Source organism: Polyodon spathula, chromosome 7 (assembly GCF_017654505.1).
Source record: "Polyodon spathula isolate WHYD16114869_AA chromosome 7, ASM1765450v1, whole genome shotgun sequence".
NCBI lineage: Eukaryota > Metazoa > Chordata > Actinopteri > Acipenseriformes > Polyodontidae > Polyodon > Polyodon spathula.
In genome coordinates this window covers 9,502,745-9,528,813 of record NC_054540.1, presented here as the reverse complement: position 1 = coordinate 9,528,813, position 26,069 = coordinate 9,502,745, and the positions used below count along the sequence as shown (strand labels likewise).

The following is a 26,069-nucleotide window of genomic DNA, read 5'->3' as shown; positions in this document are numbered from 1 at the left end:
CAAACCGACTGTTTAAAGTACAGTTCGCTGCGTTAATCTACTCAAAATAAAACTTACATTTACTACAGTACATTAGCGTCAGTCTTCCTGCGAGTCGTATTTCCCAGGATTTCACAACGTGGATAAAGAGTGTTTCCTTGTCACGTGACGTTACAATTAAAGGAAATTTCTCAGTTACCAGGCCACTGTTTTAGGCCGACATATTTAGTTTAAAGGTGCAGGGACACGGAAGTACAGTATGTAAGTTTCCTAAGTTGTGTATTCTTTTGTTTAACAGTAGTAAGCTATCTGATGAATATTGTTTGTATTACAAAAACTAAAAAAGATATGAAGGCGTATTTAATATAGGACGTTACTATGAGGCGTCCATCAGAAATTAAATAAATAAATAAATACATAAAAAAAGCTTAATAATGTGCTATGTGTAAAATAATTAAAATGCATTGTTTGTTATTCAGTATTTTTAAATTTGTATTTATTAAGACCACCGTATTGTCATGTCCGTTCATGCATTTTTAGGGTAATCATTTCACCTGTTCTGAATGCTGTGGTTTCTCCTTTTTCTCTTTTTTTTTCACTTTTTTTCAGTTTTTGTTTTGCCTTGTATTTTTATATATCTCTCCTGTTTTCTACTAGAATGAACAAACCGATAACTTCGTCTACTTATGTTCGGTGCCTAAATCATGGAATGTTTAGAAAACATGCAGATTATCTGGACCCTCAAAATGACTGGAAGAAAGTTGCAGCGGATATCATTAAACCAACAGGGGAACCAAGATATAACCAACTTCACCTAGGTATGATTGTTTAGAGGTGCACTGCCACGTTACAGCATATATAATATAATTATAATATATATATATATATATATCATATTATATATTATCTATATATATATATTATATATATATATTGAGGGGACGCTACAGTCTTTGAAAAGTGTTCAGGTTTTTTTGGTATGGTAGGTTAGTATCTTCTATGTGTATTGTAATAAATATCCCTTGGCTGGTTTAAGGCCAACCTGGCTAATAGCCAGATTTGCAATGGTTATAAGTGGTTCTTTTGCAGTTAATAAAATATTGTGATTTATGTTATGATTTAAGGCCCCTGTTAGGGTCATTTGACTATGTGTTGAGGGGCTGTTGCATCAGCCTGCCACAAGCTTAACACACACTGATTTAAAAAAAAAATAAAAAACCCACAGTATTTGAGTACTTGTAGTAAGCATGAAGAATGATTTACAAAAATCTGAGGAGAAAACTAATACATTGAAACGTGAAGCTACTCTAAATATTGTGCTTTTTCTCTTTTGTATTTCACTAGTTTTATTTTTAAATTGTTTTTATAAAAGGAGATATGAAGGAGTAGTAGCCATGGGGAAAAGTCCTACCACTGAATTATTGTATGACTGGGGAACCACAAACTGCACGGTCGGGGACCTTGTGGACATTTTATTATGAAACCAGCTTCTTGCACCTGCTGACATACTACTTCCAGGTAAACAAATCCAGTTAATCCACATCTTCAAGTGATATTAAAAATCTGATTAATGTTAATTATTCAGTCTCCCAGTGGCTCACCTGGTAATGCTAAGACTGTGTGGTTTGGAGGATGGGTCATGCCGACAGGGGTGGGTAAGTTCACATCCTGGCTGTGCCAAGCTGATGACCCTTACGTGGGATTCCACAGGGAGCTCCCTGGTGTAAGAAGCAATCAGTTTGATCAGAGGATGCCCATTGAGCTTCAGCTGTCCTGAGTTGCTGTGGGGGAATGCTTGGGAGGGGACATAATTGGACATTCCAAAACTAGGGAGAAAAACAGAGATAAAATAATAGGGCACTCTAAAGTATTTTTTTTTTTTAAATGAGATTACATATTTATGGTTCATTTATTTTGGCAGATGTTGTAAAAGAAGCACCGGCCTCACAACCAAATGCTCCTCTGAGTTCCTAGGACACTATTCCTTATGTTGAAACCATGATGCAAAATCTAACTGAGCCTCAATCTCCAACTATGGACAGCACAACTCCAGAGGAGCTCAGTGACTCAGTTTAGTTTAAAGTGTATCATCACAGGTCACCAAATAACAATATGGTAGCACATTTATTGGACCTTAAAAACATTAACATTTTCTTGTTGCATTTACGGTAATTGGAAGAGTTGGGAAATGGTTATAATTTTCAACATATGTGAAAGGTGTATTAGTTCACAAATGATGGGCAACTCATGGGCACGCTGCAGCATTACAACTTCCAAATGCATTGTTGTATTAGAAGGTTTTAGAATGACAAGGTTAGAGAAGTATGACATTGTAAGCATTAGCAACAGTAACCAGTGTGAATCTGAAGACCTGAAGAAATGGCTACAAAAAATATACTCTTATTGTAGGGAAGTGACAGGAGCTTTATGATTTGGACAGATTTATAAGCTTTCTACAGATGAACAGTTTGATCAGGCATGTTATAGCCTATTTTGTTCATGTCTTGTAGCATTATTGCTAAAGCTGTTTTGTTTGTGTGTGTGTCTACTCTGCAGGCTTCCACAACTTTACATTCCATGAACTGATGAAGCTCACAAGTAACTTTGATGAACGTCCAATGTCCTCAGGTGGCAATAAGCTTGGTGAGGGAGGCTTTGGAGTAGTGTACAGAGGCTGCTTCGACAACAAAGTAGTGGCAGTGAAGAAACTTACAACAGTAAGTGTCTGGCATATCGATAAAACAGGTTTAATTTCAGATCACTACATTTCCAACACTATTTCTTCTCAGAACAGATATGTGTATACCAGGGCTATTACAAGTTTCTCAGAAGATCCAGGGTTAAAGCTACAAGTATAAATGAGGAGTAGTGTTCTTAAACTTTTAGGCTTACCTGCAATTGGGAATCTGCCAAAAAAAGTTAATGAGAACACAAATCTACAATAGTGCCTAAACGTGTTGTCACCCTCCTTTTTTTCAGTTCAATATACTCTAATTCAAATTGATATTATTACGACAGAGCAAATGTGGCTATGTATATGTTACGGCCAAAGTCGACCAATGATGTCAATGACCAGGGACTGTTGTCAGAGCCCAAAAGCAATGGCCAATGACAGCATTGCCCAATTTTGGCGGTCAATGTTGTCAAAATATGTAAATAACAAGACTGGCCGGGCAATAATGACATTGCCCAGTAGTAGGTGGTCAATTGTAGGTGGTAACTACAACTACTAAAATATACTGGAGGTAAAGAAAATAATAGATTTCCGAATACTTCATTGCTTTATTCAACAACATGTATTCAATATTTAAGTGAACCAACTATACAGATTGCAATTAACAACAATTGACAGCATGAAGAAACAAAACTCCCAAAACAAGTTTATAGGTAAGGTGTGAAAATGTTACATGCAAAGTCATAAGAAACTGAACTATTGGAATACATATTATTGTTAAACTACTACTTCTTGCAGCATGACAGGCTACCGTGACACTTAGAATTACATAATTTGCCATGAGCTTTATACGTACATGTATTGGTAGAACACACTGTTTTGCAAGAACACTTTTTGTAACCTTGGCCACCTGTCAGTGACAACTTTGAAGCCACTTCTCGAAGGCCTTTCTCTGTACCTTTTAATGGTGCTAATTTTGTTAACTTTTCCTTGCACACAGTAAATTGGCTTTGAGTGAATAGCTGCTTGAGGATACATTCTGTAGTTCCTAGCTTGTAAAATTCCTTGTCTATGACTTCCATTACCACAGAAAGTATGTTCCGAGGATCACTGTGGCCACGATCTATGTCTGGTACTGGTATGAGCACAGTGTCATTGACTTCAGCCGGTGGGTGTTTATCATCAGATGTCTCCTTCACTTTCTTGGCTTGAACTTCTAATGCTTGTGTGGCTGATTTCCTACCATCCAAATATCTTTCATTCGAAGGCAAAGATAGAAAGTTACTTTTCCACCATAACCTTCCATTTCGTTGTCAGTTTTACCACAGATGCTGTGGACAGTTCCTTTGCACACAGTGCAAGAGTTTGCAATCAAGGATGGCTTTGAACAAATAATACAAGTGCTATCTGTGTCTGTATCCATCCTTTCAGTTTCAGCTGACACTGCTTTACCCATGGGCTGGGATCTAATATCGGCTGAATCTTCACTTACTGAAGATTCCAACGTGGATACTGTGTGTGATTTTGGGTTCATCGTTGTCCAGTATCTGGATGGAATCTTCTTTACTCTTGAGCTCTTGTATAACATCCACCGATAAAGACGATGAGGCCAGGCCAAGCTTTACACCCAAACATTGCTTCGTACGGGGATCTTTTACTACCCTCATAATAAGCTTGAGTTTTTTCATGAATTAAATGAATTTTAAGTCAGCTTCCCAGTCAGTGGTTTGATTATCGCCCATCCAAGTTGACAACATATCTTCAATGATTCGCCCGCTCCACTGACCCTTGTGATTGGCTGTGTCTTGGTTTTCCATTAACTATTTTAATTTCTTTCCACATATCACAGAGAACCTTGATCACCTGGTTAGCAAATTACTGGCCATTGTCAGATTGTAGAATCATTGGAGCACCGATTTGTTGTAAAGATATCTAACACGTGAAACACTGTTTTGTTTTAAGAGCTCTCAACATTACAAATTTAGTCAAATGGTCCTGGTAAACCATAATGAAGCGATATTCTTTACAAGGCTGTAACTGCATGTCAATCAAGTCCACTTGAGTGTGTGAGTGAAAGTGGCTTACAAACTAGACCTTTTCTTTGAGAGCTTTTTTTTTGCTGGCATTGCTTGCAAAAGCATAGATACGTCATTATAACTTCTTTACTAAAGTTGCAATATTTGTTTTTAAGTTCCTCTACCATTTGGTTTCTTCCACCATGCCTAATTGAGACATGAATACTGTGCAGGATAACGAACAGCTCGTCGATGGTAACATAATACTGTATGTTTGAGTTGGACTCGCTAACCGGCTTTATCAGCTTCTCCCGATCGCCAACAACAAGCACCTCATACCTTGCCAGCCTTTGAGAGTCTTGAGCCTTTTTCTTCTGCTTCACTTTCGTCTCCTTCACACATTGCAAAACACTGCTGTACTATTCTTGTGTTAAAAAGAAGCTGTTGTTATCTCGCTTTTTGTTTACCAACTCACAAACTTTATTATCAAAACACTGCCTGAACTCACATGTACTCTCAGAGGTGGCCATTTTATAAACTAGCGATGTCAATTGGCAGTAACATAGTTCACACACCATTGCCCGAGATTCACTGGGCATTGTTGGTCAATGTCTGAAGTACATTCATGTTAAGAAAACAACATAGCCCAAAGTGAGCGGCTATTGACGACAATGACTGGGCACTGTTGTCAGAGCCCAAGAGCAATCGTCCGATTTTCAGTCTTTGGCCGTAACATAAGCGCTATATATTTTCTTAATATTTGTGTTTGTAATTATGAAGCTAAATAGGAATATGTCAGGCTTTAGCTGGAAATAAATATCTCTTTTTTCAGGTGCCTGAGTTTTCTCTTCAAAAATCAGTTTAATCAAGAAATCAAAACTATGATGATGTATGTTGTGGTATTACCATTTCTCATTTTTAACAGTATAAAACTTCCTGCAACAAAGTTGTTTCTAGTTAGCTATTTTCCATTATAATATTGTTTCTTTGTATCTTCTGAAAATGTGACTTTGCACTTGCTTCAATAGAGAGCTATATACACCATATCTGTTTAGTATATTTGTAACATCACAGTCTGTAAGGTACAATTCTGAACACAAGCTTTCAGTGGGCACTATTAAGGTTTATGTTCTTAATATCCCATGACTGATGGCCTTTAAGGTATTGCATGTGTTTATTCAATATGATTAATAGTATTTGCAGATGAGTTATTTTGGATTTGTTTGAAAGAACATCAGGCTTCAAACTGCATAGAGATTTTGCTGTGCACCAGCAGTAAGCCTTTAAGTACATTTAAGTAAACAACAATGCAACAGCTTAGATATAGTTGCACTTTTTCAGCCTTTAAAGCAGTCAGTTGCTGATGTGCAGTATATGGAGGACACTCCGAGAACGCTCATGAGGTTTAACTTAAATTAGGTCTGCATCTGCTCAGCAACAGGGCAACATTTGATTTGCAATAGTGCAATTGCAATTCAGTGTCATTTTGTCATTGGATTTGAACAAGAGCAAGGTAGATTTAGATACATACTGTAAAGCCATAAATATTTGAAAGACTTTTACTGTGTACTTTTTGTGTATGAAAAAAAACGCAGACATTTTTGGCACAAATATTAAATTCCACTAACAATGCATGCTTTGTATATTGCAACAGGTCACCAACATTTCTGGAGCAAAATTGGTTTTGTGGGTGATTCGCCAAATATTTTGGTTGCAAATATTTATGGCTTTACAATGTGTGTGTATAATATATGTATATATATATTATACACACGAAAAGTTTTTCAGTGGTAAAACTTTCCACACTTGTTGCATAAACTAAATATTTAAGGCGTTGAGTCTGAATACTGAAAAGGCAGAACATAGTACATGACTGTTTTTTTTTTCTGAAAAGTAACACAAAGCAGCTTTTCTTTTATCTAGGTGCCAACATGAAAACGTCGTAGAAATGATTGGTTTCTCTTCTGATGGGGATCATCCTTAGTGTATGCTTACATGTCCAATGGCTCTTTGCTAGACAGACTGGCCAGCCGGGTGAGTGTAGACAAATATTTTCCTTTAAGAACAATTGTATCTAACTACTAAACAGCAGTATACTGCAGTTCCAGCACCCATAAACATACAGTATAGAGTGAGCTGAGCTATTCCCTTTGAACTGGGAAAGTGTTTATATTGGTACTGGCTTGGTAACCAAGGACTGGAAGGTTATTTTATAACTGGGCCAGCAACTCTGACCATAAAAATACATAACAGAAACAAGGCTTGATGGAATAGCAACTCATTATTTTAAACTTTTTACTTGGATTATTTCAAATCCCTCATGGGTATATGTTATGACTCAACATATTTTTTGTTGTTTAAAAATTTATGGATTTGTATGTAATCATTATTAATATTCACAATGCTGTATAAATATCCCCATTTATTGTTTCTGCAATATTAAATGTTAATTGTAGGTTTTCTGTTTATTTAGGATGGTACAAGCCCACTGCCTTGGAGTACCCGGTGTTCCATTGCTGTAAGTACAGCAAGAGGTATTGAATATTTACACAGCAAGAATCACATTCACAGGGACATTAAAAGGTACTTACTTAGTTGAATGCAACGAATATGCTTGAACGCATTGTGTAGAAAGCAAATCATTTGAATGGAAAGATGTTTCTAATTTCTTTGTCATTATAAAGCTGTTTTGTTTTATTTATTAATTTTTTTGGTTCATAGCGCTAATGTCTTGCTGGATAAAATGCTTGTGCCAAAGATTGCAGACTTTGGGCTCACTCCAGCTTCAGAAAAAACTGACCTCGACAGTAATGACAGAAAAGGTTGTGGGTATGACTGCTTACATGGCACCTGAGGCATTGCGAGGGGAGGTCACGCCCCTATCAGATGTTTCTAGTTTTGGTGTAGTAGTAAACTTCTGAATTTTAAAAAGTTGTGATGTAAGGGATAAAACTGAAAATAATGATACAAAGTGACCAGGTTACATTAGTTAAGATATCTCTCATATTTATACATTCCAATGGCCCATGAAGATCCTGTATGACACAGTTAGATGTATCAAGAGACATGAATTCAAACCAAACAGACCTCAATTCTCTTTCGTGAAATGCGGAAAATTCTGAAAATAATTACAGATTTACTGTGAAGATATAATGCTAAGGCAGTGTGCTTATTGATTACAGGTTTTGCTGGAAATAATATCAGGTTTTCCTCCATTTGATGAGAACCGTGAACCACAGCTACTGGTAATGCATGGGTTACATTTCTTTTTTCTGAGCCCTATTCCTTTGGTAATCCCTTGGTTTTGGGTTCTGAGGTCATGCAGATAGATTAACAAAGATTACAGATTACTGCAATTAACAAAACTGCAGTTCAGGGTACATAACTTACATTGATCATTGACACCATTTTGCTATGAAACATAAGTAAAGGGGTTTGTGACCCCCAACCCCTTCCTTATTCCTTATTTTCTTAAACGCACTGCAGTGTAATTTCTTGCGCAGTGTCTTCCCATTTACTTGCTGCTGATAGGTAAAATTGTTATACCGTCTGTCAGTCATTTTAAAGTGGTTATAAGCACTGCATGAAGCACCTTTTTGGCACAACTTTCTTCAAGATTCTCAGATTTGATCATGGGTAGAGAAAAAAATAAAAAGCTCCACTGTCCCATGTATTTGAAGGCCATTGATTTTACATGTACAGAAGACCATCTTGTTGCATTATCTTTTAAAGACTGTAAACATTTACAGTGTCTTTAGATGAAATATTTCCTCCCACGTGATTGAAGTTTAGTAAACATACATGACCCATAAAGCCAGCTATTTAAGGGTTCTGTGAGATTAAGCTTTTTATTTTATTTTTTTTATCATCCATCTTGTGTCGGTACTGAGGCCATGTAATGGTAATTTATGCCAAGATGAATAAAATAAATGGAAATTAGTTACCGAAAGTGCTGACTGGCTGAAGAAAATGCAAATAATACACTATGTAGTAACAGTCATCCATGAAACAGACAAGATGCAATGTGATTTGGCAGTGTAATTTACCTATAGAATACATTTAGCATATGATTACCCTCACCCCCAGCACATGGATTATAATTCTGATATATCCAATGTTTTAAATAAGTTATTTTGTTTAATGGTATGTGTTGCATTTATGTTTTCATGATTGTGGTAGTTAAAATTGATAATTTAGTCGGAATTCAGATTTCACTAGTGCTTTGTTTTTTCAGTTGGATATTAAAAATGAAATTGAAGACGAGGAGATGACAGTAGAGGATTATGTAGACAAGAAAATGGAAGAGTTTGATGCCATCAGTAGAGAAAATGTATGCAATCGCTACTCAGTGTCTTAATGAGAGAAAGACCAGAAGGCCAGATATGAAGCAGGTTTGTGGTCTTGCTTTCAGCCCTGCTACTTCTCAATTTTCACCCAGTGGTTGTGGTGCCAAATATATATTTTAATGAGTATGTAGCCTAAAATGTCATTTTGTTTAATTACTTTGTATGGCTATGGTATATGTTTGGCCAATATTGAGTTATAATTTGTTTTTACTTGGTTTTCAGCTTGTCTGGAACATTCCAATTGTCTAAGACCGAACAGACTTAAAAAATCTGGATCAAAGACATGTAAAAAAAATAACGAAGACTCAGTATTGGAGCATCAGAACCCAGAACCACTCCCAAATAAATAAAATGCCATTTGAAGCTGCATGCTCTTCAATAATATTATCACTGACACCTGGACTTCTGTCCTTTTAATGGATCATTCATTGACTTAATTAAAATTACTGAACACAGTGAAAATCAGTCCACGTACAAGAGGCAACAGGGCACCAAGCTGATACTATCCAGCTGATTAAAAAATACGATTTTTACTAAAATCTATTTGTTTGTCTATCTTTTTGCAGGTAAATGGATTGCTTGAAGACGTTAGGGCTGCTAATTCCTGAATGCATTTTGAATAAGACAACTAAACATTAAGTAAAGCAAATTCATGCTTTATTTTTATTTATTTTTTAAAAAGCTCATATTTGATCATATCTTGTGTTATTCCATCACATCGAGTTTTTTGCAGGGAAATAGCAATCAATCAATATTTTATATAGCACCTTTCATAGTGGACCACCATCACAAAGCTCAGTAACAACAAGAAAATCCATAATACTTTAAGTACAGAGAAGTGCATAATACAGTGCATAACTGTGACAGTCTGTATTTGTTTTCTATACTGTAAATTATGTGAAGTGTAAATCTGTATGAATGTGCCTGCTGAACATGGGAGCCTACTTGCCTGTTACAACTGTGATTATTATTTTAAATGTATTTAATAAAACATTTATTTTTTGTAAATGCAAAAATGTAAAGAGCCCTTCTGATGACTAGGGTCCTTGAATAAAACACCCCTTAAAACAGCCCTTAAAGTTCTGTTGATAAGGCCCAAGGTTTCAACCATAGCATCCCTTTCCTTATTGTAGACAATTGCTACCTGCCAAGTAGCACAGCTTTGCATTGAATGCCTTCTGAAGTGCGTATCATGTGTATCTCTGTGTAGCGTGACATTATGACAAGGTATCTAACAGCACATAAGTAAACAACTCTAAAATAGAAAGGATCACATATAGGTTAATTTGTATCTTTTCAAGTCCACAAAATGTGCAAAAATGTAATTACAAAGAAACAGTAAAAAAAAATAGCTTTAATGTAGGTTATTTAAAGATTTATTTAGGTAATCTAAGAAGCTTGATATCCTGGACATATTTTCCTCCTCTTTAACAGAAGACTAGAACAGTTCCATACATGCAAATCTGTATCTAAACCAGGGGTGGTCAAAGTTGTCTCTTCCACTCCTGGTCTTTGTTCCAACCCTGTTATAAATTGTTTAATTGAACCAATTAAACCTCATCCAATCATTACATAATTTTGCCTGTTAAACCTGGAGTGGAGTGGCCCTCCAGGACTGTGATTGACCATCCCTGATCTAAACCATAAAAACAGACTTTTTGTGCATTATTCCTTATACTCATAACTTTAAGTTTCGTGAATGACCCATTGGCTCCTATTTATTAATCCTATTCACTCCAGTTTACAATTTGCTCCTTTGATAGAATGGAAGTTGTTTGTATTGTATAGTTAGCCATTCAGGTCAGACAACTAGGAATTTAAAATGGACAACTGGTAGTAAATTTGCATACATGCTTTAAAAAGAATCAATCATCAAGTGTGTTTTATAAACCACATACTTTTGTGTAATACAATAAGATTGAATTTTGTAGTGGATCATCATATAAAAATAGCATTATAGTAAAATGAATCTTTGTGTGCCATTTAGCAGCATTTCATGATTGTGCATATGGAAATCACATTTTTTGTCATTTTCATTTTTCAAAAACCTAATTTTCATATCTGTAAGACACCAGCCCACCCCAACTGACAGTTTTCAATTAATACAATTACAAAAATATTTTTGCTTCTTTGAAAAGTCCCAATACACAATTATTCTATAAAGTAATGTTACAGAAATAGTGTTTGTCTACTATGCTAGAAAACCATTGATATATATATATATTTTTTTTTTAAGGCTGTGGCTGTTCTTACAGGGCTGAAATCTATCTGAATTTGCATAGCTCCTATGGAATGTGTTCATTCAAAGTGAAGGAAAGAGAGATTAATCCGTTGGAGATTCACCATCTGCAGGTGCTCGAATGAGCCGCCGTATCCCTCTTTTGCCCGTGGGACCCTTTGGTTTAGCAAAAGTTTGTTTGTGTGCATACTGTTTCGGGTGAACCTCCTCGTAAAGAAAGTCTGCCGTCAGCTCATCTCCGTCACCAATCTCGAGCTGGAAACAAAAAAACAAAACCTCTTCACTCTTTCCTTTAGAACATTCCCCAGAGGTTTAATCCATTTCATACTTTGTAAATTAGGTTTTGTAACAGATACGGCACAAAAATTGCATTCAATACATTTATAAGCACTTAATATTCTGCATATTCCAGTAAACTGCATGTGTATTCCCACAAAATCGTGTTTACATGCTATGGAATATGCCATTTGGAATGTGCAACTTTGGCAGTATGTTGACTACTGAGAACCAGTAATAAGAATGCAGTGGCAGATATCCCCCAATACAAATGAAGAATTCCACAAGTATGCTACTGCAAAGGGGACATAAAGTAGCAGGCATTTAAAAATGCATGTAAGTGAGTTGACATTTATTTGATTTTCAGATGACAACCACACTTCTACCACTTCACTTTTAATCTTTCATATTTACAACTTGAATAAGTATTTTGCAGCACTGGCACACATAGTTGTCATTAAGCAGCATTAATTTTCCTTCAGCTATTAGTGTTACTGAATACAAACAACGTCAGCAAAACAACAGACCAGCAATATGTTGTAGATGCTTAACATTGTTATCATCTACAGCATATTGCTTTACATTATACAGTGTTGAATTTTACCCTGTGAGCGTACTGTATATATTTGTCTATTGACCATTCCAAATGTAGTCTGTTGATCCTATATTTGAGATGTATTTATTCACTAGGAATGACTTTACACCATAAATACTTACCATATGGGTCTGAAGGTGCAGTTTCTAGGAGTGCCAACCAAAGTTTTTCAAATTAGCATATGCAAAAGTATTACTGGTACCCTATTCATTCTCTTGGATCTGTTTTAGTTCTTGGCCTTGTATTTTATACTTCAATTTAAAATATGCAGCTATCTCTAGACAATGCTATAGATTACATGTTGCTGCTGCTTCTTGGTACCTAATCACTACCTAATCAATTTAGCTGCAATCAGTACAACTGATTTTAAACCACTGGTTAATTATTCGACCTGTTAGGTCCTATTACAAATACTGTGATTCCATCCGTGTGTGGGATTTAAATGCAATTAAAACAAATGTAAAACAACCATTATAAACAGTGTAATTCAGCAAAACTTCAGAAATAAACCCCATCACAACAGGCTGCTAATTCTATTTAACCCCCTTACCTTTTTCTCTACTTCCATTTCCAATTGATTTTCCACCATGTCAATCAAAGGATTTTTGCAACTGGAGTACAGCATTCGTTCCCGGATACTACACGTATAGCCAGGCATTGAATAAATGAAGACTGCAGAGAAATCAAACAAATCGTGTTTAAAATTACCGTGTAGTTATAAATAACCGGTATTCTGAAAAACAAACACAAAATGGCACGGAATGTTTGCTAAATTACATTATTTTTTGAAGCAGCTGCTGAAGCGTTTACTGTACTTTAATGTTTGTCGATTAATTAATGGGAAATCAAATTTCTATTGTAGATTTCATGTAATTTACAAGAAGCAACTAAAATGTATGCAATAGCGCTTAATTAAGTTACCATACATTGTGCCCTGCTGGTCTAAACACGTTTTACTGTACCTATGGATTCCAGGTAGTCTCCTTCGTGGGTGTGCTTGTAGAGGAAGAAGTGATACCGGGCAGAGTCTTTTGGAATTCTTTTTGGCAAATCCTTAATCTCTGTGGGGGTGGTGCTTGCCAAAACTATGGTTTCATTTTGGAAATCAATCTCCTGATAATTAAAAACAGCAAAAATAATAAAGACGACAAGCAGAGTCAAAGAAAGAGTCTGAATTGCCTCTTTGAACATTTTTGTAGGTTGCTTTAGTGTCAATGCACAAGTTGCAAAATCCAACTACTAATCTTTACAAAACGTTGCAAGTTTTACTATGTTCTTGTGTTTATGTTTAAACTATTGTGATGTTGTTCAAGCAGGAAACGTCAACCATACCAGTAGTGAGAATAAAGAACAGTCCACACTATGTGGTACAGTTCATGTCATGTATGGAGTTGGTTTGTGATGGGTTGTGGCGTACAGAATACAAAACTACAAATTGACACAGGTGTCGTTGTCCATACATCAACAGTCCAAAGCACCTTTGACCATTGTTCCATAGCCCAATTTCTGTGTTCTTGTGCATATTTTACGTTCCCCTTTCTTAACAGTGGTATTCTTACTTTGTCGTGATTTCAAGAGTAACCTTCGTACTGTTGATTTGACGGATAACGACACCTGTGCCTTCTGCCAGTTCTGTTGTCAATTCAACGCTTGTCTGCATTCTATTCCTTACGGATATTATCTTCAAGTATTGCTCATCCTTGTTAGACAGCTTTTTGGGCCTTCCTGTCCTGGCTCTGTCAATTACAGATGATGTTTCTCTGTACTTGTTGATTATGCTTCGGATACCACACCGTGAAAATCAAGTGATGTAACCTATTTCACTCAATATATTTCCTTCTTTATGCAAGACAAGGTTGTGTTATAATAGTAGAAAACACTAGTGGAGGCTTTTAGTAAATTGTTGATGCTCATAATGCATCAGAGTAGAAAAATGCAACATGTCTAAGACTTTGCATAGCAGTGTGAACAAATATATATATATATATATATATATATATATATATATATATATATATATATATATATATATATATATAATTTATTTACTACACATTTTACTTACAAGTTGGACATAATTGAGTTTGTTATCCCTCAATTGTTCCAAAGCTTGAACAGACTCCCTGTTTATGGGAAAGGCAACTCCTTGCAGAGTCTGGTGTTTGCTGTCCACACTAATATCTGTCTTTACCTGCAAATAAAGAAGGCTTACTGTATGGTACATGACTAACAGAACAGTTTGTCATCTTGGATGGTAATAATGTAACCCAGAGATCATATTAAATTACTACAGGACATTAAAGCTTTGGTTGCTACATCAAGTTTTAATTGCATCAGTAATCTGCACTAATTAATGACTCACAATAACTAGAAATTTTAGTTTACAGATCTACAGAACAACAAACTTCACTTTAACAAGGGCCACATTTTTTTCCCCTATTAATATTTTATGTTTTAATAAAATGTGTGTGCAACATTATATAAGAAATGCCCATGCTGTTAGTTACTTTACAGTAGCACTAAAAGCATAACACATGGTTACACAGGCAAAGATGTTCACATAAACATGAAATGTATACAAAGTTGTAGTTTGTGTAAATTATCTACTTTTTCAAAGATGCATAGACTTTTCACCCAGAGGCCATTAGAATCTTACCATCCTGTGTCTATGATGAGCTGAGCCATAAACAACTTTTAAAGGTACATTGTACCATATTTGCAAGGTAGTATAGGCTATAGTATGCAGAATACTGCAAAGTCCCTTTTGCGCTAAGTGGCATACTGGTGAAATTTTCCAAAAAACAGACATGCACATTTAATTTATTAGATGTTTGGATAAATGGAGTCTACAAGAAGTGTTTACTTTTGGTCAGAGGAGGCTAGCAACATTCCCACAAAGCTGGGTATTCGTGTCCCATATCATGTAAACACAATATGCAGGATTTCTATTCTACTAACTCATAACTGATTGTAACTAACACTAGCAAACCTGGAGATAATATAAACACGCAGATCTAGATTCTCTGCTTTTATTCACTCAAAAGACAAGTACTGTATCTCCTTGTATACTCAACCACCCACCAAGTTATCGCTTTTTAAAAATAAATGTGGATCAGTCCACACAAGAAAGAGTACGGCAGAAATACAGAGCTCTTTCAATGCAACTTAAGAAGAATAGTAGATTCAAATAATTTTAAACAAATTCTAAATGGCTTCTATATTAATAGGTGCTACATCTTTCATTTGAGACAAAAGTGATCAATGATCAATCTGCTGATTTTGCACTTCGTTTTCTAATCAGTTGTCATTGTTTGACATTATATGGTCTGCCTTTGACTGTACCCTGCCAAAAAAACACACTCCAGCATCAACACTCACATTATTGATCAACAGATTCAAGACAGCTACATTAGCAAGCATTACTGTAGTACTTGCAGAACTACACAGAACGCATCCTTGCTCATATAACATCAATAAATGGGGTAATCAGCAGTTCAAGTAAGTTTATTTCATCATATTGATTTTTTTTCTATAAACGTTTTAACCATACCTCATTCAGTTTGATCTGTCTTAACTCCTCTTCAGCTGCAGTCAGAGGGCATGGAGCTGCCACTGATGTCAGGTACTTTTTATATCCACTAAGAGACACATCATCCTGAAGCAGTAAGAAAGAGCAAAACAAACAGGTGGCAGGTGGCTTTTTTTTTCTTCTTTTATATTGATCCATTATTTTAACAGCTCTAAGATTGAAACAAAAAAGTATAAATGTTGGGCACATACACCTGCAGCCACTATTGTAAATACAAAATTAGATCTACCATAATGCCGTTTCACTAGCACTCTCTTTATTAGAAGTAAATAGCACCGTCTCTTAACTATGGCTCCCAACTATAGTGTTCTAATGGGGGAACACTGGAAGTGTTGAATACATGTGAATGCTGTTACTACCAGCGGTCAGAGACATGGACCCCCTGCAGGGGTTATAAAGTGGTAAATTGATACTTTTTTTCTTTTTTGAATATGTACATACTAGTATATATATATATATTTTTTTTTTTATAAAGTGTATATAATACATATGCTTTTTAGGAACAGGCCCATAGGTATAAGGATAAAATAATAACATACCTTTGAAGTGCCAAATATTTCATCTTTGATATGTCCGCCCCCAAACTCCTTCTTCACAGTTGCCCGCGTTGCTGCATATAACATTTTCTGTCGAACCTAACAAATATTAAAAAGTTACAGTGGAGCTAAAATATAAATAACTTCCAGGAGTCAATATGATGCTTCATATGGACTCTCCAGTAAAGACTGGCAGCTTTGCAGAGCTCTGATAGTATGGCTCACCCTGTGGTCACTCCTGTTCCAAATAAGCCACTCTGCAATACCCAGGGGTTCTCTGCATAGATTTATTATTTGCAGCTTAAAACACTTTGATTGATACAATATTGGACACTTACCGGTATTACAAAAAAGTATTTATTCTAGATGCAAAAACTTGAACACTTCCAAGTTACAAACATTTATTTTGTTTGTAGCAACAAAACTAGAAATTTTGAAAAAAAAAACAAAAAAAAACAACATTTCAAATAAGAAAAGTTTGTACCGGTATGTATGTATTTACTCAAAGAGGGCTTTTAACCAACACACTTAATTGCAGTTTTAAGTGTCTGCTAGAATCCTACCTAGATTATATTATTGCAAGTACTGGCAACCATCCAATGGTATTTATTGTAGAAACTTGTTACAAAAATTTTAAAAATGCAGACAATTTATATATAAACCATGTTAAAAGTAACAGAGACGACATACATAATTTTAAACATCTGTCTGCTGCAGTTAGTAGCAACAGCATGGCTATTTGTCTAAAAGAAAGATATACTGTTCTATTCAAGGTGGTTCAGACATCTTATCTGATGCCTGTTCAGTTTAAGGCAATGTAATATCTTTGTACCGTACCTAGATTAAATATTCATCAAGGTGATGAATTTAGGTTCAAATTTGGTGGCCCAGCTTCTGTTGGTCACAGAGCATATCTAAGATGAAAGCTTATAAATTAGCAGAAAAACTCCAAGCATAATATTGCATGCCAGAAGCACACCACTTCTGTACATATGGTACGCGTGTGCAGTAACAGCAGATAGACACCAATATGAAGTTGCAGTATTTTCTGAATAAATGGAAAAACATTTAACTTAAGTGAGTGTATCACAGCCCTCCCTTTCGGTTAAGATTAACACTTTCAACACGTCTGCTTTTCTAAGTCCCAATTCCAATTACTGCACCTCAAAACAAAAAGAAGGCTCTAGGAATCTAGAATTTTTCATTTCTGAATTGGTGAATTTTGGCCACTGTACAAAAATATGGACACTTTCAAAGGCTAACCTTATTGCATAATGACATTTATAATATAGTGTACTAGAAACAACAAACACGTCTTCAGACAGGCTTCCTTGTTACATTCAAATTGATACTCACCGGGGAGAAGTCTGGTGACCAGGCCACAAAGATCCATTCATAACCCTGAGCATTTTGTGAGTCTAGTCTGTATAAAATGTATGCAGGTTCTTTGTCTTCCAACATAGAAAGAACATAAGAATCATACTCCTGGTCCCAAGACTTTGCAGCCTTTTTGAATGAACCCACAGCAAGCTGTTCTGAAAATATATAATAATAAAAGAGTGTCTTTTGATGGGTTTGAGCAGATCTGCTGCGAATGGCTTGTGGAGAGCTAAAGATTGTGATAGTGTTCTGTGTGCCTCATAGTGCTAAATCTGGAAAATGAGTTCAGGGTGTAGCCAAGTGGGTTGGAATTATGTTCCTGCAGGCAACACTTCTGTTGAGAAAAGTGAGCTTAACTTTCAAGGTTTAGTGAAAGCGAGAGTTCAGACCATAAAAGTAAGCACAGGAAGCAATACCAGGAACCAGCACCTTCAAACTTATGCCAGTAAGCAAACTGTCTGTGTTACAAATTGACCGTTACAGTGTGGAGTAGGTTTGTCTTTGCTATATAACACTTATCCTGCTGAAAAAAAAAAAAAAAACACCTTTGGTGACAATTGCTGTTGGGCGAACCCCCAATAAATGCAACTTCAAACACCACATGTAAATTGACCTGGAGCTGAGGTATATTTTTATGTGTCAACGTTTTAATTAATAAAGTAACTTTATTATTTCTATTAAAAAAAAAAAAAAACCTATCAAATCAGTACGAGACACTTTTGACAACAGAGCCGATTAACGCAGAAAATACATATATACTGTACATAGTATACTGACCGTTTTCAATCACTATCTTCAAAAGCCGATATTCACCATTTCTGGCTCTTGAGAATATATCCATTACTTCCTCAGAAGCTGAAATTGCATATAAAGAACATTTACAATCCCTTAACTATGCACACATGCTGTAAGGGCTATATTAATATTCATTCATAAATATGTTAAGAATCCCATTATGATTTATTCTGTTACTTTGTATCATCACCACTACCAAAAAAGTATGGAATAACATTGTTTATTCTTTTTCCAATAGGAAGCAATTATTCAACAAACAAGCCGTCTTCTTTATAAGCTTTTGGCCAGAAAGGTAATTTTAAATTACGAGTACTTAATGTCTTCTATAAAACCAAGCTGCATTCAGAACATGCGCCAGTGGAATTTGTTAAGTACAGTAGTTTACTTTATAAGGCTTCTAGGATACAACCACAACATTTTAACTGCAATACAAATAAGGCGTTGTCTGATACGGAACTGCACGACAAAGGTATATAGAATATCTTTGTGCACAGCACAGTACACCTCATAACAAGACATTTGTGCCAGGGCGAGGAAAGCAGAGCACTACAGTATGTACATGCGGCTGTTGTTTTATTGACTAAATAAGAACGTTCACTTTTACACCATAACACATTGCAGGGAAAATGTTTGAATCGTTTTATTTAACGTTGCCTCGACTTGACTACAACAATCTAGATCAAACGTACACTGTCAAATTTTGATCCCAAACAATTCGTTTTCGATCTTTTTTACTGTTTCGCACAAGGCAAAACGCTATAAATACTAAATAATTTACCTTGGATGCCAGTCTGATGAGACATAACGATTGATTTTGTAGAATCACAATAGTGGTTGCAGAACACGGAAGAAGGAAGAAAACTACAGCAACTGCACCCTGCAGCTCCTCTTGAGTCACGTGGAATAGGGCAGTGAGACTGTACCAAACGAATGTAGACTAGATATTAACAACCATCTGTCACTAATGGGTGAAGATGTAGTACTAAGCAAGATATTTACAGTCGTATTAGCCTATTCTGTGTCAGCTTCATACATTTAATATAGCCTTGAAACTCAATTCGAAATGTAGTTTTTAGCAAATAAAATACAAATATGCCTTACCACACAGCGATAGAAGATTTAAGCAACGTATATTGAACTGAAAAGGTAGGCAAAATTAATAGAGCATAAATAAATGATTCACAAAATGAAAGAAACCATATTGAAATGCTTTACAACAACATTTATATCAGAGCTTTCATATGAAACATGTAGCCTTAACTAAATTTACACTATATATATGTGTGTGTGTGTGTGCAATTAATGTAATATACAGATAGAAACACTTGAAAAGCAGATTGAGACAATTCAAGGTTTTCCTTTGAGCTTAGCTAGTTCCTCTCTATAGTTTGTGTAACTTCAGATTTGTTAAAAATAAAAAGAAAAAAGAAAAAGAAAAACAAACCTCCGTATAAAACATGGAAGGGATCGTCCTCCCTTGATATTCCTAACTGGTACATGCAGAAACATGGACAGAAGCATTTCACTTTTTACATTTCTATCTGTTTTTCTTTAATTACATGTTCTGTACGCGTGGATTATTGACTTAATTTTTTTCATAAAGGCACCAGAAAAGAGAAGGCGTAAGTGGGTGTCATTTCTGTAAAGAGCCTTTACAAAATAACCACTAGGGAGATTGCATTGGTAATTTATTCTCCCCCATTAAAACAGTGACTTTCTTAAAGATTTGCAATAGAGAGCTCAATAGAACCTCCGTTTCAGAGCATTTGTAATACAACACTGGCTCTCTGTATCTTATGTTTAACAGTGTTCTGTGTTAGATCGTAACAGAAACCGTTTCAAGTTAGAATAGCCTCATAGAAAGAGAAAAAGAAAGGCACATGCTGCACTAATGGGGATTCATGAGCTTATATTTATTCAGTGACTTCACAACCATGATAATACAAACTGGCAAATAAATAACTGTTATGGTGAGAATAAGTTTCTCATTAGAATTGCATTCTTACCTAAAATTGTTCATTGAGAATGAAACATTGAGCTTGCAACCTCCGTGTATTTGTTCACTATATTGGTGGTATGTGCCGTTGAGAGTGCTTTCATCAGCTATGCATTATTTTCTCTGACACAGAACAGCATACCACCCTAGCCAAACTGACGAGGCAGTGTCTCTCTGCCTCTCCTTGCCACATGAAAAACAATTACAATGCCAAAAGGATTTGGATGTGCAACTGTCATAAGAACAACAGGTCACGTGGCTAATCTATTGACTCAGTACATGAAATGATTTCCTTCTGTTAACAGAATTATTCAAATATTGCTAGTTTGTGTAATGATGCTGCCAATAGCAGATGGAAGCTGATTGTCTGTCCCAGGAGCAAAGCCTAAAGGAAGAAGAAACAGTGGGTTTCAGGTTTGTGTATTTAGAATGTAAATATTCTGTTTATTGTACATGCGTAGGTCTGCTGCCAAGCAGTAAATGCAACCAGATGTCAGCTTTGTAATCAGATCGTTACAGAATGTGTTACCTTGGTAAATGGAAAATGAAGTGTAATCAGTAGAAACAAATTGGTGACATTAGTAATTTAGCATACTGACAGACAATGACTGTGCAACTTTACAAAACGCATACATGTATTATTAGTAATCAATATGTATGTAAATACTTACGTGATTAAACACACCCACGATCTTCTTTAAATCCCAGAAAATGCTAGAATTCCATTCAAGCCCTGGCTAGGCTGGAATAAGAGATGCTGTTCTTGTACTATGCTGATCTTATTGGTCTTCTGAACCCATCAGTATGCTTAAGGTGGTCCAGGCAGAATTACTGATGTATAGAAAAATAATGTATGTATTCAGATTACTGCTGTACTTTACTCAACAGTGTATGTATTTATAAAATCTTATTAGCTGTTTTACTATTTTGTCTATCTTGGGACATGAATACAAATGAATGATCTTTTGTTTCTTTAACCATACTTTAGAATTACTTAAGGTAACATTTCAATCTAGAGCTAGTTGTTTCACAGATTTACTGCATAAAAACAAAACATATTAAAGATAAGAATTTTATTATTTGATTAGCATCCTTTTTTTTTGTTATAAAACAAAGTTATTTAAAGTCCATAACCAATAGACTTATCTTTATAACTTATATACAAATTTGAAACTAAATACAATCAAAATAAACTGATGCATATACTGTACACACAAATTCACTAAGCATTATTTATGACTAATGCTACTGTAATAATGGGCATTATTTACAAAACTTTAAGGACTGTTTTTGCAGTTTTGAAAGAAACGTGTTATAACAAATGTTATTTTTGATTTATCATTTTAAAACATGATTGGTACTACACTAATGCCTCATTTCCACACTGTTCTGGAAGTCTTTATTGCCTCCTCACTCCTTTGTAGCTGTATCCCCCTTACCGGGGGTTAACCCTCTTGACGGACACCACATCGCATCTCAATTGAGGGTGGCTCCCTGGTTTTCGCCCCAATTTGGAATGTCCAATTGTTATTTTTTATCCCGGTTCACTGCTGTAACCCTCCGGCAACTCGGGAAATGGAAGCTGAAACACGCATCCCAAAGCCACCAGACCTATAGTGCCAGAGGACAGATCTGAATAACTCCACTGCAGACCCGCAGGCGCCCTATCAGCCACAGGGGTCACTGGTGTGCGGTGAACCTTGGATTGCCCTGCCGACCTAAGCCCTCCCTACCCGGGTGGTGCTCAGCCAATTGTGCACCACCCCCTAGGAACCCCCAATCACGGTCGGCTGTGACATAGCCTGGGATCAAATCTGCGATCTCCAGGCTATTGGGCTCATCCTGCACTCCAAGCGGAGCGCTTTTACTGGATGTGCCACTCGGAAGCCCCAAACATTCTGTGCATTGATCTTGGAATATTTATACAGATAAATCTAGACTGGAATTTACAACCCTGTTTGTATGCACCTTCAACAACACCATATAACATTGTTATGCTTGTATTAGGTGATTAGACAAAGGGGCATTCAGAACAGAAAATAGGAGGCACTTTTTTACACAGAGAATTGTGAGGGTCTGGAATCAACTCCTCAGTAATGTTGCTGAAACTGACACCCTGGGATCCTTCAAGAAGCTGCTTGATGAGATTCTGGGATCAATAAGGTACTAACAACCAAACGAGCAAGATGGGCCGAATGGCCTCCTCTCTTTTGTAAACTTTCTTATGTTCTTATGTTCTTATGTATTACTGACACTCCTTCTCATTCTGATCCCAGAAAAAAAAAAATTCTTTACCCTGTTTAGATTCTGAGATCATGGAGCACAAATGTTTAAAATCACTCAACTGTGTACTCATGGCTAGTAAGCAGGTGCTTGGATTTGGTGGTTCTATATGGATACTGTAGTGCACTCTAGCTTCAGGAATGTGTATGAGCAAACTTGGAGGTGTGGCCTCATGACAGATGGCGACCAGAATTTCAAAATAGTGGTTGTTGCAATTTTATACTCTGTACTTTTCAGAGCATAGAAAACATATTACAAGAGGGTGATCCAAATATAAATTTTGGCAGAAATAAAAACTGGAAGTTTATGGGGTAATGAATTCTAAAGGTAAAAGGTAAAATGGTTAGCTGTATTAAAGGGTTGAATGAAAATGTACAAAAAAACCTTGTCATTTATGCCTTCAAGACAGGGCCTGTTCAGTAGTCTTTGAGTAGATGTGTAAAATGTTAATCGATGGGAGATGAGTAATCCTGTCTGGATAGTTCTTTCTAGATATAATAGTGTGGATGGCTTGTGATCTAATATATTGCTTGGAAACTTTTGTGTAAATAATTTCAGTTGTAATTAAGCATTTACATGTACTAACCAAAATGGGACCAAATACAAGTCACTTGTATGGAAATACATAAACAAAAGAAATTAACATACATCAGCATGGATCACAACATTTCTTTGGACACGATATGGTACCATAAAACATATTTTCTTAAAACATTACATTGAGGAACAATAATGTTTTAATTATTTTATTTTTTTATAGATCGACTGCGGGTTGAGATCCACCAGGATGGAGATTGCTTCAACATTTCGCTACTATTTCCAGCACCCATGGTCTCGTCTAGTTGTGGCCTATCTTGTAACTTTCTTTAACTTCCTGTTATTTGCTGAGGATCCTATTTCACACAGCCAGACTGAGGCCCATATGATTGTTGTAGGCAACTGCTTCTCTTTTATTGCAAACAAGTACCCCGGAGGAGGATGGAGTTTCTTGAAAGTGTTGCTATGGCTACTTGCCATCATCACAGGCCTGTTTGCTGGGAAATTTATCTTCCACCAACAACTGTTTGGTAAGCTTAAAATCAAAATCACAACAAATACCAGTTACATACTTAGTTTATACCTTAAGGTTTTTTTATTAGATGACTGTACTAAGAAATAGAGCATGGACATACAGTATACTGTGTTATTGAGTCTAAACTGCATTGGATTGCACACATTTTGATCTGCTTCTTTAACATGAAGTACTATTTTCTTTGTTGTATCTACTGTAGGTAGATTCTCAAACAAATGATTTGTGTTAAAACAGGTGGTGTTTTTAATCCATCACTCCTGGTACAAAGACTGTCTGTGCAAAGACTTGCTGTACCCTTTCAGCCTTTTTGGAGTCTTTGAGTTTTTCACTTACTGTTAGAGGAAACGTAAAGCAGATATTTATATACTTCACCAGTTTCGAACCATTCGAACCTGTGCATCTAAAGCAGTGGTGCACAACTCAGTCCTGGAGAGCTGGTGTCCCTGCAGGTTTTTATTCCAGCTGCACTCTGAAGTACTTTATTTGACCTTATTAGAAGCTTAATTGGTCCAATTAACCAATTTAGGGTATCGTTAGTACAAAAAACAGGAGGGACACTGGCCCTCCATGACCTGAGTTGTGCACCACTGATCTAAAGGATTGCAGGACTGAGGAGTTGTATATCTGATATTATCCAACGGGGCATTCTTGTAAAGTTAAGATCTCAACAAAACCCCATTTACATTTCACTGTGTGTGTACTTGTGGCAAAGTGGTTGGTAAGGGGAACAGGTGTAGCGGTGATGCGGTGCAGGAGTGATGAACAGACAACAGTGATTCAGTGAACAAGGTGTTTTAATTCGTAATCCAGGTCTGGTGACCGATAAATAATAACTCCCCGGCTATACACACCAATGTGTGTAGCGCGGAGATAACAAAAACTGGGCACAGTCCCGAACAAAACACAAGACGTGGTCACCAGTCCTGGGTGCGTGCAGACGTGCAGGTGCTCGGTGTAGACTCAGGTTTGTTCTCTGTGCAGTGCTGCTCCGGATAGGGCTTTTCTTTCGACAGCTCCGGAGGTGTGCGTTAACTGTCTAATAGTGTGACAAAAAGACAGACAATGACTCACAGACAAAAATAAACACACAACACGTAAATCCTTTACACTGAGAGCTCCTCTCTCAATCCTTCTGTCTCCCACTGTTTAACCCAAACGAAGGAAAAGATCAGCGTTACCCTGGCCCCTATATGTAATCCCACATGATATCTAGGTAAACGTTTGCAGCTGCCTTATTACTTGCAGCTGCCTCTCGTTTACCTTTCAAATCAATACGGTCTTACAACAGAGTCTCGCTTCTTTCCAGGCTGACCCACTTACCTGACCCGGAAACAAACTGTCAGGCCAGCCCTTCCAGATACTTCTCCTCCTGTTCTTTAGCACCCTCACAGGTCAGGGGGAAGATTCATCACCAGAACTCATCTTTCCATAACAGTACTGTACAACAGTAATGTGTGAAATTGTGTTTGGTCTACCTACAATATTTGTCACGTTTGAAAAAATTAAGTTTTATTTTTCCATTTTTACCACATATCCCACCGCTCAGAGTGGAGCCGAAGGAACACTCGGCTAAATCTACCTTCCCCATTACTCCCCTCTCCCGGGAAAAATAATCCGCATTTTGGTGGTCTTTCCCCGCACGGTGTACCATGTGGTACATGAAGGGCTGCAATGCGGCTAATATGTGGCTACATATTTCGACACATCAGTATGAAGACCGAGCCAATAGAATCGTGTCAATATTTGTTCTCTCGTCTTCTCGGCTCCGAGGTGCCCCACAAAAGGGATATCATGCACCAGCCTCATTACCTCGGTCTGACAAGACGGGGGAACCAATAATTGTGTTATATCACCAATCCGTTCCTTTTTCCCTTTTTCTGCCACGTTTACGTGTGTGGCTGAGACTGCCATTATTTGCGTTAATTCTTTGAATTTTAGCCAGTCTCGGCCCAGAATAACTGGGTGCGGCAACCTTTCCGCCACCCCGACTACAAGGTGACGTTTTATCGGTCCTACCGATAAATATACTTTTAGGGTGGGGTATGCCGCCGTGTCTCCATGGATACAGGAGATGGCCACCTGACCTTGTGGCCGCCACGACACACCACCCAAGAGAGCTGTCCTAATCAAGGTTTGCTCACACCCTGTGTCCACTAATGCGTGGGTTTTCACATTCCCTAAAACCACGTCAATCAGACAGGGCCCCTCCCAACCGTTTTCCCCCTGCTTACCCGTTCCAGGTGTCCAGTTGCACGCAGCCATGTCACACTCCATGGCAGTGGGGCATGACCTGG

At 36.8% G+C, this 26,069-nt stretch overlaps 2 protein-coding genes and 1 long non-coding RNA gene across 6 annotated transcripts in view; 2 read left to right on the top strand and 1 right to left on the bottom strand.

Moving 5' to 3' along the window:
* Positions 1 to 1,354: 1,354 nt before the first annotated feature.
* Positions 1,355 to 9,664, top strand: LOC121318124. Of its 2 annotated transcripts, none has more exons than XR_005950579.1 (7): positions 1,355 to 1,497; positions 2,536 to 2,696; positions 6,592 to 6,702; positions 7,142 to 7,251; positions 7,851 to 7,913; positions 8,903 to 9,059; positions 9,581 to 9,664. It is a non-coding gene; the product is annotated as an uncharacterized LOC121318124 (long non-coding RNA). The 2 variants fall into 2 exon arrangements; XR_005950580.1 differs by having other exon boundaries at positions 6,576 to 6,702.
* A 731-nt stretch (positions 9,665 to 10,395) lies between these two features.
* On the bottom strand, positions 10,396 to 19,309 carry LOC121318123 (twinfilin-1-like). Of its 2 annotated transcripts, XM_041254441.1 has the most exons (9): positions 19,203 to 19,308; positions 18,407 to 18,484; positions 17,606 to 17,784; positions 16,253 to 16,348; positions 15,675 to 15,779; positions 14,190 to 14,315; positions 13,087 to 13,237; positions 12,675 to 12,796; positions 10,401 to 11,508 (listed from the first exon to the last, which is right to left on the bottom strand). In XM_041254441.1, exons 1-9 carry the CDS (start codon positions 19,225 to 19,227, stop codon positions 11,338 to 11,340), a joined length of 1,053 nt encoding a protein of 350 aa, XP_041110375.1. In that variant the 5' UTR covers positions 19,228 to 19,308; the 3' UTR covers positions 10,401 to 11,337. The 2 variants fall into 2 exon arrangements, with proteins under 2 accessions (XP_041110376.1, XP_041110375.1); XM_041254442.1 differs by lacking the exon at positions 14,190 to 14,315 and having other exon boundaries at positions 10,396 to 11,508; positions 19,203 to 19,309.
* A 35-nt stretch (positions 19,310 to 19,344) lies between these two features.
* LOC121318122 (transmembrane protein 117-like) overlaps positions 19,345 to 26,069 on the top strand; it is a 79,039-nt gene continuing 72,314 nt past the window's right edge. Inside the window, exons 1-3 of one of the 2 annotated variants that reach the window (XM_041254439.1) lie at positions 19,345 to 19,570; positions 20,726 to 20,834; positions 23,464 to 23,770. In XM_041254439.1, coding sequence (XP_041110373.1) covers positions 23,491 to 23,770 — 280 coding nt within the window. In that variant the 5' untranslated portion in view covers positions 19,345 to 19,570; positions 20,726 to 20,834; positions 23,464 to 23,490. The remainder of the gene's footprint in view (positions 19,571 to 20,725; positions 20,835 to 23,463; positions 23,771 to 26,069) is intronic. The other variant, XM_041254440.1, reaches the window with a different exon arrangement.